General features: G+C 57.7%; 2 protein-coding genes across 3 annotated transcripts; one reads left to right on the forward strand and one right to left on the reverse strand.

Annotated features, from left to right (window-relative positions):
* Positions 1-120: 120 nt before the first annotated feature.
* On the reverse strand, positions 121-8,661 carry STAP2 (signal transducing adaptor family member 2). Of its 2 annotated transcripts, none has more exons than XM_037824042.1 (13): positions 8,391-8,661; positions 6,020-6,091; positions 5,750-5,857; positions 4,834-4,890; positions 4,273-4,373; positions 3,283-3,417; positions 2,411-2,480; positions 2,225-2,327; positions 2,025-2,099; positions 854-1,024; positions 671-763; positions 517-591; positions 121-282 (listed from the first exon to the last, which is right to left on the reverse strand). In XM_037824042.1, exons 1-13 carry the CDS (start codon positions 8,490-8,492, stop codon positions 218-220), a joined length of 1,227 nt encoding a protein of 408 aa, XP_037679970.1. In that variant the 5' UTR covers positions 8,493-8,661; the 3' UTR covers positions 121-217. The 2 variants fall into 2 exon arrangements, with proteins under 2 accessions (XP_037679970.1, XP_037679969.1); XM_037824041.1 differs by having other exon boundaries at positions 854-1,027.
* A 5,315-nt stretch (positions 8,662-13,976) lies between these two features.
* Positions 13,977-21,139, forward strand: MPND (MPN domain containing). Its single transcript, XM_037823858.1, has 13 exons — positions 13,977-14,225; positions 14,299-14,558; positions 15,279-15,515; positions 16,940-17,078; positions 17,611-17,695; positions 17,902-17,998; positions 18,314-18,386; positions 18,472-18,548; positions 18,658-18,826; positions 18,934-19,004; positions 19,351-19,440; positions 20,029-20,121; positions 20,863-21,139. The coding sequence occupies exons 1-13, from the start codon at positions 14,219-14,221 to the stop codon at positions 20,947-20,949; spliced, it is 1,485 nt and encodes a 494-aa protein (XP_037679786.1). The 5' UTR covers positions 13,977-14,218; the 3' UTR covers positions 20,950-21,139.
* The last annotated feature ends 46 nt before the right edge of the window (positions 21,140-21,185 follow it).

Below are 21,185 nucleotides of genomic sequence, written 5' to 3' on the forward strand. Positions count from 1 at the left end.
TCCTGCAGGATCAGGCAGCGGGCTGAGTTACGGGTCATTGGGAGGAAATGGGGCCAGCTGTAGGGAGGACAACACACACACACATGCACATGCACACACACACGCACACAGGACAAACACTTGAGCCCCAAGTCACTGAGCTTTAATCCTGGCAAAGAAGGCTCAGCTGGGCTTGCTTTGTCAATAGTAGCCTGCCGGTCCCCCTGCGTGTCTGACTTCAGTGCTCCAGCGCCCGCCTCCTCTGCAGCTTCTCCTCCAGCTCTGCAGTTACATCTGCCAGCCCTGAAAGGGGATGAGGGTGGGGGATTCCCAAAGAAGCTTCAACTGGTTCAGGGATCCCCAGTCCAGACCACAACCACCCAGGATCGGCCACAGAATTTGTGGGGTGCATTGCAAAATGAAAATGCAGGGCCCCTTGTTCAAAGACGCATTCCAGATTTCAAGATGGCGAGAAGAGAATATTGAATCCAGCGTCTTTTGGAGCTGACCCTGCGTCCATCCCCACCGTCCCCTTACCTGGGGAGGGGAAGAAGGCCTGGGCAGAGCTCACTGCTGGCTTCCTGACCACGCCACCGCTGGGACCTTTGGGTTCTGCAGAAAAGGGGGCAGAGGAGGGCTGAGGCCGGCCCTGCCTCGGAGGAGGGAGGGGCTGGGGAGGAGGACCCCCTACCTGGCTTGGGCATAATGGGGGGCTTTGGAGCCTTTGCTTGAAACTTCACCGGCTTTCTGGGCTTTGGGATGACCCGCCGGCTCGGGGAAGGCACTGTGCGGGTAAAGGTGTGGCGTGTCACACGGGGCCACCAGAGCCGGCTCCCCCCCCACTCCAGCACTCAGCCTCCTGCCTCCCACCCACCGTCCTCGTTCTCGTAGTCGGCAGCTGGGGCCTCCCCGATGGGGATCACGTAGTCCTCCTCCTGGACCGGTGGCGGGGGCAGAGGGGGCAGGGGGGGCGGCTTGTCCTGGTTGGACACCAGGGCGGACACAGGGAGTGGTGGCTTCGGGCCGCCGGCAGGAGGCGCTGGACCTGCTGAGGAAAAAAGGCGACAGGACTGTGTGTGCAAGCGTGATACACGTGTCCCTGTGCCTGTGTGCGTCTGCTCACACCCACTGATAAGTGTGTCTGTGTCGCGTGAGGTTCACTGGTTGAATCTGCGTGGGATAAGTATATGCAAGATGCGGCTTCACCGTGGGTGTGTACGCACACCTCCAGGCGTGTGCACACGCGCCTCTCATTGCACGAGTCCCGAGATGCACACTTGGGTACCGCCTGTATTAATGCGTTACGCGGGCGTATTTATAAAGGCACAGGCGTTCTGGATTTGTGCTTGCGAGTGGGCACGTCCCCGCTCGCGTGTACACATCCCCGCTCGCGTGTACAAGTCCCCGTTCGCGTGTACACACGTGATTGTGGCTTCAGGATGTAGATGCGTCCTACGTGCTTTCGAGGTGACCGGAATCGTGCAAACACACGTATTCAGCGTTGTTGTCTACACTAGTGTCTGTGAGCTTCTGGTTATGTAGGTGGAGCCAGAGCTGATGGGGCTGGGCTCCCAGCATCTGCCAAATCTGCTCCCCGCCTCCTCCCGCCGCAGAAACTCCTCCTCCATCCCTTTCTCAAAACCTTCCCCCCCCCAATTCCCACCTCTGGGCGTTGCTCCTGCGGGGTCCCCACGCAGATGCACCCCCTTTCTCCCCCGGAGGGGGCTCCATCTCCACTTACTGAAATCTCTTGGAATCTTCAGCAAACACCTCCTCCTCCAGGAAGCCTTCCCCTCACCCTGCCCTCCTCTTCTCCTCTATTCTAGCCACTATCCCCAATCCCAGCTTCGATCCCTCCCCCCAGGACTGGGAGTGTCTGTGTCTGGCTCTTGTGCACCCCACCATCTGGGAGCCCCCCTGAGACCAGGCTCTGGGTAATTTCTGGGCCCCTTGCATCTCCGCATACAAAATCGGGCGGTAGCTAGAAGTGGGCCCCAGACCCCTCCCCGCTTTGCTCCCCTTGCGGCCTGGGGAGGGGGCGTCACCTGGGCCGGGGGCCGCCGGGGCCGGGGACGCCACCCACACATTCTCGCCGTTCTCTTTATTCTCCTCCACGTAACCTGGAACAGAGTGGGTGGCCTGGAGGGGGCGCGGCGGCCCGGGGCCGGCTCGGGGGCCCCCCCCATCCGGGCGGCGGTGGGAGGGGCGCGGGCTGAACCCCCGAGCTCCCCGAGGCCGCACCCACCTAGCACCTTTTCGTAGTCCTCGTCGAGCAGAAAGGGGACCAGCGCCTTGTTGGTGCGTGACACGAAGTAGTTGACCACTGCATCGAGGGAGGCGCAGGGGAACTGGGGGCGGGTAGGGGGGCGCGGTGAGAGCCAGCGGGGTCTGCTCATCCGCCCGGCTCCCGGGACCCCGGCCCACCGCTCACCGGCTCCTCCACGTCGATCACGTACGTGGGTCCCTCATGCTTTACCTTGTAGTGCCGGACCGCGGGCACCCTGCGCAGGCGGAGAGGGGGCGAGCGGCTGCAGCGGCCCCCAAGGGAAGCCCCGGCCCCAGGAGGACCTACCGCCCGCCCCCGGCCCTGACCCCGCCCCCAGGTCTAGCACCTCCCCCAGGAGGACCTACCGCCCACCCCCAGCCCTGACCCCGCCTCCAGGCCTAGCACCGCCCCCAGGAAGACCTACCGCCCGCCTCCGGCCCTGACCCCGCCCCCAGGCCTAGCACCGCCCCCAGGAGGACCTACCGCCCGCCTCCGGCCCTGACCCCGCCCCCAGGCCTAGCACCGCCCCCAGGAGGACCTACCGCCCGCCTCCGGCCCTGACCCCGCCCCCAGGCCTAGCACCGCCCCCAGGAGGACCTACCGCCCGCCTCCGGCCCTGACCCCGCCCCCAGGCCCAGCACCGCCCCCAGAGAGGACCAGGCCCCGGCGGTTTCCACCCCCAGGCAAGGCCTCTTCTCTGGACTTTGACTTCGTGCCTCTCCAGACAACCAGACCGGCCCCAAATACCAGACTCCGCCCTGGAGCAAGTGACCCCAAACGTCTGACCCCGTCTACAGAGAGGACCCGGCACCCGGCCCCAGGCTCCAGGACCTGACACTTCCCTCAAAGGGCTCTAGCTTCGCCGCGGGGCATTGATTGAACCGCCTCACCCAGCCCCAGGGCGCGACCCTTCCCCAGGATTCCACGCCCTGGAAACTCCGGGCCCTGTCCCAGGACCTCCCACTGCCCCGCCTATGGCTCCGCCCCGGCTCTGACCACGCCTCCCACCGAGGGCCCCCGAGGCCGCGCATGCGCACCCGTTGAGAACCTGGCGCGTGGTGACCGACACGCCGCCCGCGCCGTCTCCGCTGGGCCGCAGCAGCAGGTTCCCGCACTCGGGGTAGCGCTCCAGGAGCAGCTGCGCCTCCAGCCGGCTCACCTTCAGGAAGCACCTGGAGCGGGACGCACCGCCCGCTCGGAGACAGGCTCCGTCCCCGGCAAGTAGACCCGCCCCCAGAGACTCAACACCGCCCCCCGGACACCTGGCCCCGCCCCCCGCCTCCTAGACACGCCCTTGAGCCTGAGTCCCGCCTCCACGTACATAGACACGCCCCCGGCAAAGTAGACCCGGCCCCTGAAACTCAGCCCCGCCCTCCGGACACATAGACACGCCCCCGGCAACTGGACCCGCCCCCACAGACTCAGCCCCGCCCCCAGGACACCTGCCCCGCCCCCAGCCTCCTAGACCTGCCCTTGAGCCTCGGCCCCGCCTCCAGGCACATAGACACGCCCCCGGCAAAGTAGAACCGCCCCCAGAGACTCAACATCGCCCCCCGGACACCTGGCCCCGCCCCGCTTCCTAGCCCCGCCCCTGAGCCTCAGTCCCGCCCCCAGGCACATAGACACGCCCCTGGCAGCTAGACCCGTCCCCAGAGACTCAGCCCCGCCCCCGGACACCTAGTCCCGCCCCCAGGTACCTAGACACGCCCCCGGCAAAGTAGACCCGCCCCGAGAGACTCAGCCCCGCCCCAACCACCTAGCCCCGCCCCTGAGCCTCAGCCCCGCCCCCAGACACATAGACACGGCCCCGGGCACATGGACCCGCCCCCAGAGACTCAGCCCCGCCCTCCTGACGCCTAGCCCCGCCCCCGGGCACATGGACCCGCCCCCGGAGTATCGTCCCCGCCCTCCAGTCCCCTTCCCCCTGGGACCCAGCCCGCGGCCCGTCCTGGATTCGGCTCTACCCTCCACCCACGCCCCACAGCCCGTCCCCAAGCAGGAGCCCCTCGGGCCCCGGGGGCACTCACGAGGGCGTCTCGAGCGTGCGGCGCGCCTCCTCTCTGGCCAGGGCCTCGGCCATCATGTAGCGGTGCCCGGGCAGCAGGGTCAGGTTGGACGGGACACGGAGCTGAGGGGCGACGGCGGAGACGTCAAGGCCCGGGCGGCTGCGCCCTTGTCACACAGGGGTTAAGAGGAGGCCAGGGGGCAGCAGAGCCGGGGTGCGAGCCCGTGACCCCAGGGGCAGAGCGGGCTTGGGGGGGATGCTCGAAAGTTTGGGTGCTGGGAACGAGGGACGGAGTCGCTGCCAGAAACTCGAGTCTCAGACCCCACAGTCTGCAGAGACCAGGCCCGGAGCAGATGAGTTAAAGAGTGCCCGGAATGGGGACCAAATGATGGCAGCTACTTTAGAAAGTGTCAGCACTGTGTTGGCAAAAGATGTTTCCGTTTGGCCCGCGGGCCGCCAGTTTGAGACCAGTGTGCTTCACTCTAGAGGCTCGTTTGGGGAATGCAGGATGGAAAGGAAAAAGAGGATTTGGGGGCGCCCCAGGGGAGGGTGGGGAAGGGGGCACAGAAGGGGGCACCCTCACCTCCACCACGGTCAAGATGAATCCTTTCCACATCTCCCGAGACTCCAGGCTGTCCACCTAGGGTGGGGAAGAAAGAGAAGATTCTGTGTCTCCGAGCCTCAGTCTACCCCTCTGTGAAATGGGAGTGGGATATAAAAGTCCCTGTTTCCAAAGGCTTTTTTGAAGATTACTTTAGGATGAAGTTTGCATATGTTAAGTCTTTGGGAAATGTTATTATATTAACACTAAAAAAATTCATAAATCAGATCAATATACGTCTTATGCTCTAAATCCTCCATAGTGCCCACCTCACTGGGGATGGGGTGGGGAGTCTAGATCCTCCCTGCAGCTCACCAGGCCCTGCAAGATCTGCTCTGTCCCCTCCCCGTCCTCCCCTCCTTCCTCTCTCCCCCTCACTCCCTCTGCCAGAGCTAAGCAGGCCTCCTCGCTGTCCTTCCAACTGGGTCCTGCCCCAGGGCCTTTGCATCCACTGATCCCCCTGCAGGCCGTCCACACCACAGGCTCCCTTGCGTCCTTCAGGTTTCTCGTTAACACCTTCCCTGACCACAGCGTCTAACTGTGCAACCCTGGCCTTCCCCGATTCCCTTCGCTAGGATTCATCTCCCTAGCACTTCTCACCATCTGACGCTCTCTATGGTTGCACTCATTTATGTTGTTTGTTGTGTGCCTCCCTCACTAGGACACTGTCTAGCACACAGTGGGTGCTCGATAAATGTTCACTGTGGCTCCGATCTTGTACTGGACGCTTTGCACAGATTAGAATCCATTTTTCAGTTGAGGGAGCTGAGGCCCAGAGGGGTTGTGCAGTCACCAGACCAGTGGTAGAAACTGGATACCCTGTGCTGTTGGTGGTTAATGGTGGGCACAGTGGGGAGGGGGCTTCTCCCACCAGCCCACCTCCCCCCAGAAGACCTACCTTGAACTTGATCTCTTGGTTCCGGAGGACCAGGGTGAAGTGGGTGTTCCCCCTGGGAGCCTCATCAGTGAGCTTCACGAAAGCTCCCAGGTCCAGTTTTTCCACGTGCTGGGGACACAGAGGTAGGGGGTCCAGGCACCAGCCTGTGACCCCCTCTCAGGTGCCCTGGATGACAGTTGCTGGCGTGGCCATACACCATCCACAGCCTCTATCTGCGTGGTCCTTCAGGTCAAGATTGGGGCTTTTCCTGAGCCCCAGTGTCACCCTTACCTGGAAGTCCCGATTGCTATTGTAGAAATAGATGGTGAGACCCTGGAGGCCTGCCCAGAACTTCTTGTAATCCTGGGGAGCAGAGGTGGAGAGAGGGAGGAGGTGACGTGGCAAGGCTGAGCACCCTAACACCCCCCTTCCCAGCCTTAGGACCTTTGCTTGCACTGGCTGTTCTCTCTTCCCCCACATCCTTACATACCTACTTTCATCACCTGCTTTGGGTTTTGGGTCAAAGTTTGCCTTCTCAGGGAGGCCCTCTCTCTCCACTCAAGGCCCAGTGGTGGGAAGGGGTCTGTTATCCTTCGAGGGTACCTTGATAGGATGGGGAACCCAGATCAGCCCCCCAATCTTTGGGGGTGCAAGGGAGTCAGGAGGGAGTTGGGTTAACTGGCTTTATGGCATTCCACCAACACATCCACCCACCCATCTCTCCACCCATCCACCAATTCACTTCCCCATCTATATGTCCACCCATCCAACAAACCATCCATGTTTCCACCCACTCATCTAGCCAGCCACCCATCCACCGATCAACTCACCCATATTTATACATCCATCCATCCATCCACCCATCCATCCACCCACCCACCCACCCATCCATCTGTCAATCTATCTGTCCATCTGTCTGTCCATCCATCCATCCACGCATCCATCCATCCATCCACACATCCATCCATCCATCAGTCCATCTGCCCATCTGTTCATCCATCCATCATCTGCCCATCCATCCATCCACCCACCCACCCATCCATCTGCCCATCTATCCATCTGTCAATCTATCTGTCCATCTGTCTGTCCATCCATCGATCCATCCATCCATCCATCGATCCATCCTTCCATCCATCCATCCGTCTGTCCATCTGTCCATCCATCCATCCATCCGTCTTTCCATCTGTCCATCCATCCATCTGTCTGTCCATCTGTCCACATGTCCAACTATCCATCCATCCATCCATCCATCTGTCCATCTGCCCATCCATACATCCATCCATCCATCCATCCATCCATCCATCTAACATTTACAGAGGGCCTATTAGTACATTGAATTGTGTCCTCCCAAAAGATATGTTCCACACGTTCAACCCCTGGTACCTGAGATTGTGGCCGTCTATGAAAATAGGGTTTTGCAGGTATAATCCAGCTAAGATGAGGTCATTCTGGATTAGGGTGGCCCCTCAATCCAGTGACCAATGTCCTTGTAAGATGAGAGAGCGCACACACAGGGGGTGGGGCTGGGGGGGCATGTGAGGATGGAGGAGGCAGAGATTGGAGGGACGCAGCTACAAGCCAAGGAATGCCAAGGATGGCCGAGAGCCACCAGACACTAGAAGAGGCAAAGAAGGATCCTTTCCTGCAGGTTTAGGCGGGAACACAACCCTGTCAACACCTCAATTTCAGACTTTCAGCCTCCAGAACTGTGAAAGTATAAATTCTATCATTTTGAGCTACTGAGTTTGTGGAATTTTGTTGTAGCAACACTGAGAAACTCATACAGCCTACAGGTACAGGCATTTGGAATAGGGCAATGCGTGATTATACTCAGTACAGTTAAGTTCTCGGGTTGTGGAGTCAGATCTGCTTTGTCATGTGCCGGCTGTGTGGCATTGGGCAAGTTACTTAAGCTCTCTGTGCCTCGATTTCCCCAGCTACAAAATGGCAATGCAGATGGTGTCTTTATTATCACCTTATTAATTATTAACCACTTCAGAGACTGTTATACCCATTTCGTGTAAGGGGAAACTGAGGCTCAAAGATTTAGAGTCATTCAGAGCAAGGAAAGAGCAGAGCTGGGATTTGAACCTGCGTCTCTTGCACGCTGGGACCTGTGATCTCCTGCCTCTAGGCGTGTCGCTGGCTGGGGAAAATTTTGGCAGGTGGAGGCAGAGGGAAAGCAGTTCCTGGTGGGGGGACTGTGGTGGGAAAGTCAGGGAGGAGGCTGGAGCAGAAGATGATTATGGGGTGGGAGGAGGGGAGGGGGTGCAGAGGGGCTGGACTTTATTATGCGGAAAAGCCCCCCCCCCCCCCCACCTCACACACATGGGTTCCCCGGTCAGAATCCGGTTTGGCCAAATGTGCCCGACCCCCATCAGGGCTCAGTGTCCCCACACACGACCTGCCCCCAGCCTTGACCTCGAGGCTACGGTTCATGGGGATCAGGGGGCACCCCACTTCCTGGAGGACGATCCTGTCTTGTTTGTTTCTAAGCGTCAGAGACAGAAAGATTGAGACGGAGATAAATAGAGAGAGAGACAAAGGAAACAACCAGCCAGCACCTGCCCACCCCCCGGGGCCAGGTGGGGAGACTGAGGCTCAGAGAGGTACTGCACCTGCCCATGCCACCCGGCAGTGCCCGGCTCCCCACCCCACTCACCCGGTCATGGGGTCCCTTCTTCTCCAGAAAGCTCTCGTGGTAGTGAGACGGCAGGACACCCTTGGGCTTGGGGGCCCGTGGTGGGCTCAGGGCCAGAGCCATGGTGGGCCGGGGGGCTTTGGCCTGGCCTCTCCCTCCGTTGGGTGCCCCAGCCGGGGCCAGAAAGCAGAGAAACAGGTTCCAGGGGAATTTCCTCTCCTCGCTCTGCTTGTCAGGTTGCCGGGTTCCCTCCCCGGGCAGAGCTGGGCGGGGGCTGGGCCCGGGCAGTTCCAGGGCTCCCAGGGAAATCCCAGTTTCTCTGCTTCCCTGGTGAGGTCAGGAAGAACCTGCCGGGAAATACCCTGGAAGCAGGATCCACTGGAAGGCTTTGGGTGCAGAGCAGGAATGGGGCAGAGGGTGTCCCTGGAGGAGAAAAGAAAGATTTGGAAATGAGAAAAAAGGGAGCATAGTGCCAAAACTGAGAGGGGATGCAGTCAATGGGTATGAAGAATTTAATGCTAAGAAACCCTCATGTGCCCGGTGAGCCTGCCTGGTTGTAGACAAACCTTGCCTGCATCTACAACAAACAAACAAACAAAATCTTGCTGGGATTTTTTTTTATTAAATTCAGTTTTACTGAGATATATTCACATACCATACATCATCCATGGTGTACAATCAGCTGTTTACAGTACCATCATAAAGTTGTGCATTCATCACCCCAATCTATTTTTGAACATTTACCTTACACCACAAAGAATCAGAATAAGAATAAAAAAGAAAAAGAAAAAAAGAACACCCACATCACCGCCCCATCCCACCCTATTTTTCATTTAGTTTTTGTCCCCATTTTTCTACTCATCCATCCATACACTGGATAAAGGGAGTGTGATCCACAAGGTTTTCACAATCACACTGTCACCCCTTGTAAGCTACATTGTTATACAATCGTCTTCAAGAGTCAAGGCTACTGGGTTGGAGTTTGATAGTTTCAGGTATTTACTTCTAGCTATTCCAATATATTAAAACCTAAAAAAGGTTATCTGTATAGTGCGTAAGAATGTCCACCAGAGTGACCTCTCGAATTCATTTGAAATCTCTCAGCCAGTGAAACTTTATTTTATTTCATTCCACTTCCCCCTTTTGGTCAAGAAGATGTTCTCAATCCCACGCTGCCGGGTCCAGATTCATCCCCGGGAGTCATGTCCTGCGTTGCCAGGGAGATTTACACCCCTGGGAGTCAGGTCCCACGTAGGGGGAGGGCAGTGAGTTCACCTGCTGAGGTGGCTCAGAGAGAGAGAGAGAGGCCACATCTGAGCAACAAAGAGGCACTCAGGGGGAGACTCTTAGGCACAATTATAAACAGGTTTAGCCTCTCCTTTGCAGTAACAAGCTTCATAAGGGCAAGTCCCATGACAGAGGGCTCAGCACATCAAACCACCAGTCCTCAATGTTTCTGAGAGCATCTCTTGCTGGGATTTTGATAGGAATTGCACCAAACTTACATATCCATTTGGAGAGAACTGTCATCTTCCAATCCATGAACATGGTTTGCCTCTCCATTTATTTAAATCTTCTTTCATTCTTTCAACATTAGGGTTTGATGAATATTTTATTTCCTTCCATTAATCAGTTCATTAGAAATATTTTAAATTCAGCAATTTTTGGAAGATATGAATTCCAGTGTCATCTGAAGAATTACCAAAAGCTGTTTAAAGCAGCTATAAAAGGAACTCTCGTGTTCTTTTTTTTTCTTTTTTCTTTTTTCATTTGACTCATATCTTCAGAATTATGCTTTGAAAAGGTTATGGAATAAATTCTGATTTTTTAAAATACTGAAAAAATCTTTAATATCTTGGGCGGATTGCACATGCTTACATTTGTTCTTTTATTTATTGATGTGATGAGTTTGAAGATATATATAGCCCCAGAAAATCATGTTCTTAAAACTAATCCCTTCCTGTGGGTGTAGACCTATTGTGGGTGGATCTTTTGATTAGGTTATTTCAGTTGAGGCAGTCCCAGATGTGTCTTAATTCTCTTACTGGAGTCCTTTATAAGAGGGTAAAAAGCCGAGAAGACACAGGGGAAAAAAGCCTCAGAGAAATTTCGAGAGAAGGACACATGGAAGCTAAGAAAGCCAGAAGCTAAAAGAAACATGCAGAAGCTCACGGAGGGAGCCACTGAAGCCAGAAGCTGAAAGCAACGAAACCCAGGAGAGAAGGACCAGCAGACGCCAGCCATGTGCCTTCCCATGTGACAGAGGAGCCCCAGATGCCTGCAGCCCATCTTCAGAGTCCAGAGATCGTCCTGTTGATGCCTTGAGTTGGACAATTTCACAGACTTAGAACTGTTAATTGTAAGTTAATCAATCCCGATTGTAAAAACCAACCCTTTTCTGGTATATTGCATTTTATCAGCTTTAGCTGATGTTTTAGCAAGCTAAAACAATTGGTTTTGCAAAAGAAGGCATTGTCTTATATGCTATTTGTAATTAAGAGCAAATCGTTTGTTTTTCTTTAAACAAAAGGTAGTTTGCAGAAGAAAGGATATTTCTGGTCTTTTATAATTCTCATTAAAAGAATATCTGGCAAATTAAAAAAAAGCTCTGCACGTTTTGTTAGATATACAGCTAAGTATTTAAAATTTTTTTGAGCATTGTATTTTAATTTTGGTTTTCACAGGTTCATTGCTAGTGTACAGAAATACAACTGATGTTTGCATGTTGACCTGGAATCCTGCAATCTCGCTGAACTCACTTATTAGTTCTTAGAGATTTTTTTGTAGGTTCCTTGGGATTTTCTACATAGATCATCATGTTGTATGTAAACAGGGAGAATTTTATTTATTTTTATTTCTTCCTTTTTATCTGTATGCCTTTTATTTTATTTTCTTGCTTTATTGCACTGGCTAGAACTTCCAGTGCTACGATGTTAGCTATAGGTTTTGTAGGTATTCTCGGTCAAATTGAGCTACTCCCTCTCTATTCCTAGTCTGCCGAGTTTTTATCATGAAAGGATGTTGAATTTTCTCAAATTCTATTTCTGTATCCATAGATATGATCACATAATTTTTCTTTTTAGGAGTCCTGTATTAGTTTTTTCTGACTTCTATAGCAAATTCCCACAAATTCAGCAGTTTAAAACAGTGTAGATGTATCATCTTCCAGTTCTTTAGGTTAGAAATCCTCCCTGGACCTCAGGGGGCTAAAATCAGGCTGTTGGCTGGAGTTCATTCCTTTCTTTAGGTTCCATGAGAGAATTTTGTGTGTTTGCCTTTTCCTGCTTCCAGAGTTCACTGACACTCCTTGACTTCTGGTCCCTTCTTCCATCTTTAAAGTCAGCAAGGGTGGGTAGAGACCATCTCTCTGTTTCTCTCTTCCACTCTCAAGAACTCTTGTGATTATGTTGGGTCCAGCCAGATAATCCAGGATAATCTCAATATTTAAAGTCAGTTGATTCACAATTTTCATTCCATCTGCAAGCCTAAGCTCCTTTGCCTCAAAACCTAACATATTCACAGGCTCTGGGGGTTAGGATGTGGCAATCTTTGGGGAGCCACCATTCTGCTTACCACACCCTGTAAAATACAGTGATTACATCGATGGAATTTTGAATATCGAACCAGTTTTGCCTCATTGCAGTAAATCCAGCTTTGTCATGTTGGAAACATCTTTTCATAAATTGCCAAATTCTGTTTCCTAATATTTTGTTAGGGATTTTTTGCATCTATATTCATGAGGGATATGTTCTGTAGTTTTCTTTTTTGGAATTATCTTTATCTGACTTTGGTATCTGGGTCATAACTAACTTCATAAAGTGAACCGGGAAGTGTTCCTGCTTCTGCAATTTTCTGGAAAAGACTCTGTAAAATTGGTGTTACTTCTTCTGTAAACCTTTAGTAGACAGACCTCCAGTGAAACCACCTGGGCCTGGAGATTTCTTTTTCTGGAGTGTTGACATTAGGAATTCTATTTCCTTAATATAACTATTAAGGCTATATTAATAGGCTGCCTGGACTTTATACACGGAGCAAAGAATGGTATTTGTAGAATTGACCTTTGGCCAATCACTTTATCTTGCCCAGCTACCTAATAAAGTTGATACTATCTGCCACCTAGGGACATCAAAAGCGTTCAATGAGGTTACAGCGCCTAGTTTTAATTTTACTTACTCAAAGGCAATAGGGAGCCATGGAAGAGTTTAGAGCAAGGGAGGGAGGTGCATTCTAGGAAGATTTCCCCTGAGTCAGGGTGGACGATGGACACGGGTGGGCGTGAAAGTGGAGGGAGTTTGAGACTTAGGGAGGATCCGGGCGGAAGGGGCTGGAGGTCTGGCCCAGGGAAGGGAAAGCAGGTGAGGACATGGAGAAGTAAACTGAGGACAGGTTGGGGACTCACAAATGAGAATAATTATCATCGATCCAGCTCTTACTATAAGGCAAGTTCTGTTCTGAACTCACTGCCTGGATGAATTCATTTCATCCTGAGCATCTTGGCCCGTTCCTCCCACCCCCACCCCTACCCCGGTCTCCCCACTGTCCAGTTCCCTCTTCCCGCGCTGCGACCCGGGCAAAGGTCTCTGGACAGGGGCCGGGGACAAACGACGCGGACGCCCCTGCCGGGCGCGCAGCCAGCCTGGCCCCGCCCCCAAGAGCCACGGCCCGCAGACGAGGGGCGGGGCCGAGCCAGCCTGGCCGAGCAACTTTTGACCCGGGAACTGATTGGCTGGCCGTGTACCCGACCTTGCAGCCGATTGGATACGTCAGGTTCTCCTGCGGATTGGCTGAGGTTCGCGACTGCCCATTGGCTGCGGCCGAGCTGGGCGGAAGCTTCGCTTTGCTCCTGATTGGCTATAGGGAGTGCGGCGGCTGCTGCTGATTGGCTGAAGATGAACCAGCCCTCTTATCATAGGTTAGCGGGCTCCGCTCTCGTCCAATCGTAGACTCAGCAGCGGGGGTGGAGGGCCCCGGAGGATGGAAGTTAACCCCTTAGAGACCGACGCCCTCATTGGGCGCGGGCTGTCTCCGGGATTCCAGCTCAGGGCCCCTAGGGGACGCCGCCACTCGTTCCCCGGACCTCAGTTTCTCCTCTGGTCCCAACAGCCTCGAGAATGGTGGCCGCGAGCCTCAGTTTCCCCGCTCATCCCAGCGAGAGCTGAGCCCCCTGCGTCCCCTATCCCCAGCCCTCGTAGGGTGGAGCCACTGAGCTCCCAGAAGGAGTCCCGGCCTCAGTTTCCCCACTTGGATGCATGAGCTGAGCTCCCGGTCGTCACTCCCTACTCCGGGAAGGTGTCCTCAGTTTCCCAGATGGTCCCGGGGGGGACTCAGCCCCTCGAGACTCGCTCTCCCGCTTTGGGTGGGGGGTGGGGGGTGGGTGTGGGGAAGTCCCGGGCCTCAGTTTCCCCACTTGGATGCATGAGCTGAGCTCCCGGTCCTCACTCCTCACTCCGGGATGGTGTCCTCAGTTCCCCAGATAGTCCTGGGGGACTCAGCCCCCCGAGACTTGCTCTCCCGCTTTGGGTGGGGAGTGGGGGGTGGGTGTGGGGAAGTCCCGGGCCTCAGTTTCCAAACTTGGATGCATGAGCTGAGCTCCCGGTCTTCACTCCCTACTCCAGGAAGGCGTCCTCAGTTTCCCGAATGGTCCCGGGGGACCGAGCCCCCCCAGACTCGCTCTCCGGCCTAGGGTGTTGGGGGTCCCGGGCCTCAGTTTCCCCGCTCGGCCCTCGCGCCGCGCCCCGCACGCGCCCACCGGCGGCGGCCACGGGCTTGGGCGCCCCCCTCCCCACTCGGGGCGGGGCCGCGTCACGTGCCGGGAAGGAGGCAGCGGCGGGGCGCGGGGCGCAGCGGCCATGGCAGGTAGGGCGGGCCCCGCGGGGGGCGGCCGGGCGGGGGGTGCGCGGGTCCCGCTGCAGCCTGTCGCCGCCCGCAGCTCCGGAGCCGCCGTCCCCGGCGGGCGGCGCGGGCGAGGAGGCGCCGGAGGAGGACGAGGACGAGGCGGAGGCCGAGGACCCCGAGCGGCGGCCGGCGGGCGCGGGCGGCGGGCGCGGCGGCGCTGGCAGCGGCATCGGCGGGGCCGGGGGCGGCGGCGGGCTGGGGGGCGCGCTCACCAGGCGCGCGGTCACCCTGCGGGTGCTGCTCAAAGACGCGCTGCTGGAGCCGGGTGTCGGGGTGCTGTCCATCTACTACTTGGTGAGCGCCACCCCACCCCCGCTCCCGGCCCGGCCAGGGCCTGAAGCCCTGGTGTGGGGAGGGGAAACTGAGGCACGGGGCATCTAGCTCTAGGGCGAGCCCTTCTGGGCTTGGGCGGACAGGGTTCGCCATTCGCCGTGCAGACACCCCATCCCACAAAAGGGGAAACTGAGGCTCAGAGAGGGGCGATCGACTGGGCGGGGTCTTTCTGGCTGTGTGACTCGCCCAGCCTCTCTGTGCCCCAGCTTCCCCGGGGTTATGGGAGGGTTAAAGGAATAAAGTGCTATGCCAGGTGCCTGCTACACAGTATGTACTTTGAAGTCTTAGCCATTATTACTGTTGACTATTTTTACTGCCCCATTTCTGATTGGGAGCAATATGTGAATTAAGCACCTGCTGTATGCCAGGCTGTGTGTTGGGTGCTGGGGACACAGAGGTGACCAAGACAGACCCTGTCCCTGACACTCAGAGAATGCACGGACCAGTGGGGGTGACAAACAGGTGACAAGATGCTGATTCAGGTGGACACCCAGGCATGGTAGGGGGTGCCCAAGCTGGCCCAGGGTCTCACGGAATGCTTCCTGGAAGCAGTGCTCTAGAGGGGAGTGGGTGCTGGGGCCCCAGGGAGCAGCTGGACATCAAGGAGGGCTTCCTGGAGGAGGGGGCTTGGTGGCTGGTGGGTGCCAGGCCCCAGGCCCAGCCAGCCCACTGTCACCCCAGGGGAAGAAGTTCATGGGGGACCTGCAGCCAGATGGGAGAATCGTCTGGCAGGAGACGGGGCAGGTGTTTAACTCGCCCAGCGCCTGGGCCACCCACTGCAAGAAACTGGTGAACCCGGCCAAGAAGTCGGGCTGCGGCTGGGCCTCCGTCAAGTATAAGGGCCAGAAACTGGACAAGTACAAGGCTGCCTGGCTGAGGCGAAACCAGCTCCATGTGCCCGTGGTGGCTGCTGAAGAGGTGCGTCCTTTACCCTCCCGGGTTGGGAGGAGGCGTGCCCAACCAGACACAGCTCCTCCAGGACTGGGCCACAGAGAGGGGGCATTGGAGCTGGGGTGTTGACAGATGGGCAGGAGTTTGTCAGAGCAAGATGAGGGGAAGAGCTTTCCATGGCCAGGAATATGCAAAGTCATGTAGGCACGAAACAACACATGCTGTTTAGGAAACTATGATTAGCTGCTGGGGCTGGAGGTTCAGATGTTTTGGGTGGCTGATAGGGCTGGAGATGTTGGCTGGGGCCAGATCCTGGAGGGCCTCGAGAGTTAAGATAATGTTTATGTTCCTTGAGTACACGCCAGCTGGGTGAACTTGGCCAGGGACCCTGTGTGTGCCTCAGTTTTCTTCATTTGTAAAATGGACGTGATGATGGAACCCAAGACACAGGGCTATTCATTCAGCAAGGATTTAGTAAGTGCTGACTGTATGACGTGGTCTTTTCTGTGCATGAGGAGTGAAAAAAGAGAAAAATCCCTGCCCTGGTGGAGAGAGAGACAAAGAAACACAATAAGTCAATCCTTTTGTGTGCTGAGGTGACATTTGAGCAAAGAATTGAAGGAAAGGGAAGGAGGAAGCCATGGGGTTTTCTGGGAAAGCAGCCGGTGCAAAGGCCCTGGGGCTGGTCTGGGTCTGGCGTGCTGGAGGATCAGCGAGGAGGCCCGTGGGGCTGGAGCGGAGGGAGTGAGGGGGAGAGCGGAGGAGGGATCCCAGGGCATACAGGGACTGGTGGGCTGCGAGGAGGACTTGGGCTTTTCCCCTGAGGAAGGTGGGAGCCATGGAGGGTTGTAGGCAGAGGAGGGACAGGCCCTGACTCAGTCTCACAGGTGCCCTCTGGCTGCTGCAGGGAGGACAGGCTGTGGGTACTAGGGCCGGTCCAGGTGGGAGATGCTGGGGCTGGAGCAGGCAGAGGGCCATGGAGGAGGGAAGAGATGAGCAGGTTCTGGATGATTCTGAAAATGGAGCTGAAAGTATTTGCTGGTGGATTGGACTTCAGGGTTAGGGAAGATTTCTGTCCTGAGCAAGCAGGTGGATGGAGCTGCCCTCAGCCACGATGGGGGGCTGGTGGTACGGCTTGCCCAGTGAATGGGGCACCATAGCGTACGCTAAATGCTTTACCCTCACGATCCCATTTCAACCTGAAGCCGCCTCTGTGGGGCTGGGGGTCTTTGTGTAATTTTGCAGATGAGCTCAGAGAGGTTAGGGTGCTTGCCAAAGGTCACACAGCTTTGGGAATTTGAACCTGTGAAGAGCCTCAGTGAGCCTCTACTCACTCTCTCCGTCTAGTGGGCATCTGGTGCAATGGCAGGGGACTCGGGGTGGGGCCTGGTGGGAATGGGGGGCACCCAGCTAAGGGTCCTGCCGCTCCCCTCCCCCTTTCTTCCCCCCAGAGCCCAGTCAGCGAAGGGGAGGAGGAGGAGCTGCTGATGGAGGAGGAGGAGGAGGAAGAGGAGGTTTCCTCCAGGGTCTCCGTGGAGGACAAGAGCCGAAGAGCACTGGGGCAGGACCCCTCGGAACCCACCCACCCTGGTGAGAGGCATGGGATGGGTGGGGGAGGCTGAGTGGGGGGTGGGTAAAACTCGGCTACGGGGTTGAGACTGAGGACTGGTCAGGCTTTGATTTTCTGTCATGATGCCCAGCTGATTTCCTAGCCCCGCTGCCTAATTTCAGTCCCACTGCCTGATTTCTTAAGTTCTAATGACACATTTCTTGGTCCCATCACCCTGTTTCCATGTGTGCTGTCTGATTTCTTGATCCCCTAAAGGAATTTTGTTGCCCTGTTGCCTGATTTCCTAATGTCTTCCCCTGATTTCCTAGCTCTGCTGCCTGATTTCTTTGGCCTGCTGCCTGATTTTTTTTTCCTATTGTTTTGTTTTGTTTTTGTGGTTTTATTTTTGTCTATTTTATTTTCATTCTTTTAATTTTTGTTTGTTTATTTATTTGCTCCCTGGTTTTTAAGGCTGCCTCTGGATTTTTTTTTTTTTCTTGAACTGCTCCTCCTTCCTTTCCTGGTTCTGGGTTGGGGAGGGACTGATGCTGTCTCCCGACCCACCCTCCCCAGAGGCCCTGCCTGCGGGGAAGCAGCTGGAAAGCAAGATCCAGGTGCCTGTCCGCTACTGCATGTTGGGGAGTCGAGACTCTGCCAGGTCAGCTCCGCTAGGTGCCCGCCCCCGGCCCTGCCCGTGCCCCCTGACCCTGCCTGTGCCCCCCAGCTGCCTGGAGAGGGTGCAGGAACTGGGACCCAGGCCTCAGATCCTCTGAGCTGGCTAGGGGAGGAGCCCCAGGGGGTCCCTGAGGCTGCGGGACCCTCCCGGCCCCTATGGAATCCCCACCCTACTCCCCGGCCCTACAGGAACCCCCACACCCTGGTGGAAGTGACATCCTTCACAGCCATCAACAAGTTCCAGCCGTTCAATGTGGCCGTTTCCAGCAACGTGCTGTTCCTGCTGGTGCATGGCTGAGCCCCGCTGCCTTGTCCCTCCAGGCCCAGGGGCAAGGGGCTTCCGGGGACTTGGGGTACCCAGGATGGAGGAGGGGGGGACAGAGGGATCCTGGATCATCAACTTCAGGGGGGTGGGCATTGTCTTCCTGGTTCACTGCTGGTAAACAGTTGGTGCTCAATACATGTTGAGAGGAGGGTGGCGGGCTGTAGCCTGCAAACCACAGCCGGGTGGGCCCTGACCCCCGAGGAGGGGCACTGGGGTAGAGGGCCGCGGCCTGAGCCCCTCTTCTGACCCCGATGTCACCCCCTTACCCCGCCCCAGGACTTCCACAGTCACCTGACGCAGAGCGAGGTCGTGGGTTACTTGGGGGGCCGCTGGGACATCAACAGCCAGAGTGGGTATCGGGAGCCGGGGGTGGCTGTGGGGTGGGCAGGGGGCTCGGGGCCGGGGTGCCATCCCTTCTCCCTGCCTCTGCGCAGTGCTCACGGTGCTGCGAGCTTTCCCCTGTCGGAGCCGGCTCGGGGACCCCGACACGGCGGCCGCGGTCGAAGAGGAGGTGAGAGGGGGTGCCGGGGCTTGGACGGGGGGCAGGCGTGGGGCGTGCAGGGACGGTGCCTGCGTGAGCCCACGGCCTGCCCCGCTGGCCCGGCCGGCTCTGTCCCCAGATCTGCCACAGCCTGTTCCTGCGGGGCCTGTCCCTGGTGGGCTGGTACCACAGCCACCCGCACGGCCCGGCGCTGCCCTCGCTGCAGGACATCGATGCACAGATGGACTACCAGCTGCGGCTGCAGGGCTCCAGCAACGGCTTCCAGCCCTGCTTGGCCCTGCTCTGCTGTGAGCCCCCCGGGCTGCGGGCCACTGGGGGTGGGCGTGGGGATGGGGGGCCGCCAAGCCACCCCTGCCCCACCAGGCCCAGCCTCTCTCTCCGTCTCCTTCCCCAGCCCCTTACTACTCTGGCAACCCAGGCCCCGAGTCCAAGATCTCCCCCTTCTGGGTCATGCCGCCCCCTGAGGTAGGGCAGGGAGAGGGGGGAGCTGCTGGGAGTGTGTGGGGGGCTTGGGTGGGGGGTGGGGGGTGCTCTTGGGAGCTGGGGCCTCAGTTGCTCCCATCTGTGAAATGGGGGCATAACCGCTGCCCTTCTGGAACCCACCTCGGTTGGTTCCCCAAATCTGGCCGGAGGGTCAACAATCAGCTTTGGATAGAGACCTCTTGGGGGGGGTCCCCCACCTCCCCAGGCCCCCTCTGGGGCTTCCCTGATCCCAGGGTAGAGTCACGCCTGGCGTCTCCCTCCTGCAATCCCCCGCCTTCCCCGTTTTGGGGGTCTGGCAAGGCCTTGCTAAGGGCCCGTGTCCTGCCAGCAAAGACCGGGTGACTATGGGATCCCCATGGACGTGGAGATGGCCTGCGTCCAGGACGGCTTCCTGACTAACGACATCCTGCGTGAGATGGTGAGCTCACTCCTGGGCAGGGTGGGAGGTGGCTGGGACCCCAGGACCCCAGGACCCTGGAGGGCTCAGTTGTCTTTGCTGCTGAATATGGCCCCTGGCTCTCGGGAGGAAACCCTGGTTCCTGGTTGCTTGCCCGCCGCACCCCAGCCCCCTAGCCCCAAGCCCAGCCTGCTTTGGGGAGAAGCAGGAGCATGTCGGGGGACCCAGACGAGCAGCTCTGAGTGGTGAGGTGCTCACGGTGTGTTTAAAAGAAAAGGAGTGCATCGCACCTGGCCTAGCAGGGCACTAAGCCGGGGGTGAGGTTGGGGGTGTGTGGGCACGCGCATACACACGACCAAGAGGGGACGTGGGGCTGCCCTCCTGGACGCAGCCTGGGGGGCCCTCCTGCGACTCCCCCCCGTTTGTCCTTTGCAGACCCCAGCGTGGGTCATGGTGACAGGGTTTATGTCTGTGGCCTGGCTGAGGGCCCCCTGCTGCCTGGGACTGGGAGGGCTGCCCTGTGGCTGGGGCCCAGCAGGGGGCTGAGGACACTTTGGGTGGGGAGGGGGCAGCGAGGAGGGGGTTCCCATCGCCCGCCTGTCCCCACAGATGCAGCTGGTGGAGTTCTACAAGGGTGCCCCCGACCTCGTGCAGTTCCAGGAGCCCTGGAGCCCGGAGCACACTTACCTCGACAAGCTGAAGGTGCATGTTCTGTAGGGACCCCCGAGCCCCCCTAAGGGACCCTGGAGCCCCTCTAAGTTCTTGGGGTGCCTTCTGGATTTCCTCACTCCTGCATAAAGGCAGTTGCGGTGGAAAGGGAGACGACCAGAGAAAGGCCTCGTTTTATAAGTGGGGGTGCGGGGGTGATCATGGTTGAAATATCAGAATGGAAAAGGCCGGAGTTTAAAGTTCCCCAAGGACCCCCGGGCCCTAGGACACCCCAGGTGGAGCAGCTGCTCTGGCACCCACGGGAGGGTGTCTCAACTCGACCGGGACGTGGGCTCCAGCGGGGCGACACAGGCGAAGGGTGGCTGGGTGTGTGAGCCGGGCCGGTGGGCTCTCCAGAGGGGCTCGCCGGCCTGCCGAGTGTTTCATTTGTTTCCTGCTTGAAAGTCAATCTTGTGCTGGGTGTAGGAGCCCATTTTTGTGCATTTGGTCATTTGAGATTTTTAAGGCGGTGCTCTGGTGCTCTGGGCATCCTGGGGCTACAGGTCAGGCCCCACTGGGGTCCCGGCACCCCCCACCCCATCAGCTGGGTGGCCCCTGCCTGCCCGTCAGCGCGTGGGCTCTGCAGATAACCCCACCCTCCATCTACCATAGCACCCGCCCTTCTGCCACGAGTCACCCCATCCTGAGCTAACGAATGCCACCCCCTCGGCACCCTGCACCCTGCTTGGGCCTGCCGTGACCCCGGCCCTCACTGGGGCCCCCCACTCGTTTCAGATCTCCTTGGCCAGCAGGACGCCCAAGGACCTGGGGCCGGGCCACGTGCTGGAGCAGGTCTATAGCATCCTCAAGCAAGGGAGCTGAACGCGCCGCCCCCAGGCCCAGCAGAGACCCCCCAGAGGGGCTGCATCCTGGGGGTCGTGCGGGGGGCCCTGGTCCCCATCCCTGCCGCCCAGTGGCCCTGGGGGCTTCCTTGGGGGCTGGGCTGTTCCTTCTGGGTGACTTGGTTGTGCAACGGGAGAGACTCAGATAATAAAGCGATGAGAGAAACAAACGCTGCACACGTGGCTCACTCGGCTCCAGGATGAGGGTTGGTGGGG

This window comes from Choloepus didactylus, assembly GCF_015220235.1.
Source record: "Choloepus didactylus isolate mChoDid1 chromosome 25 unlocalized genomic scaffold, mChoDid1.pri SUPER_25_unloc1, whole genome shotgun sequence".
NCBI classification, from domain to species: Eukaryota; Metazoa; Chordata; class Mammalia; order Pilosa; family Megalonychidae; genus Choloepus; species Choloepus didactylus.

Bases quoted from the DNA above. Each gene is read 5' to 3' on its own strand.
- STAP2 (XM_037824041.1), bottom strand. From the start codon at position 8,492: ATGGCTCTGGCCCTGAGCCCACCACGGGCCCCCAAGCCCAAGGGTGTC. The intron at 6,092-8,390 runs GTGAGTGGGGTG...TCTGCTCCCCAG, and splicing joins AGAAGGGACCCCATGACCGG to GATTACAAGAAGTTCTGGGC. The intron at 3,418-4,272 runs GTGAGTGCCCCC...GTCCCGCTCCAG, and splicing joins CGCACGCTCGAGACGCCCTC to GTGCTTCCTGAAGGTGAGCC.
- MPND (XM_037823858.1), top strand. The intron at 15,516-16,939 runs GTGCGTCCTTTA...TCTTCCCCCCAG, and splicing joins CCGTGGTGGCTGCTGAAGAG to AGCCCAGTCAGCGAAGGGGA. The intron at 17,999-18,313 runs GTGCATGGCTGA...ACCCCGCCCCAG, and splicing joins GCAACGTGCTGTTCCTGCTG to GACTTCCACAGTCACCTGAC.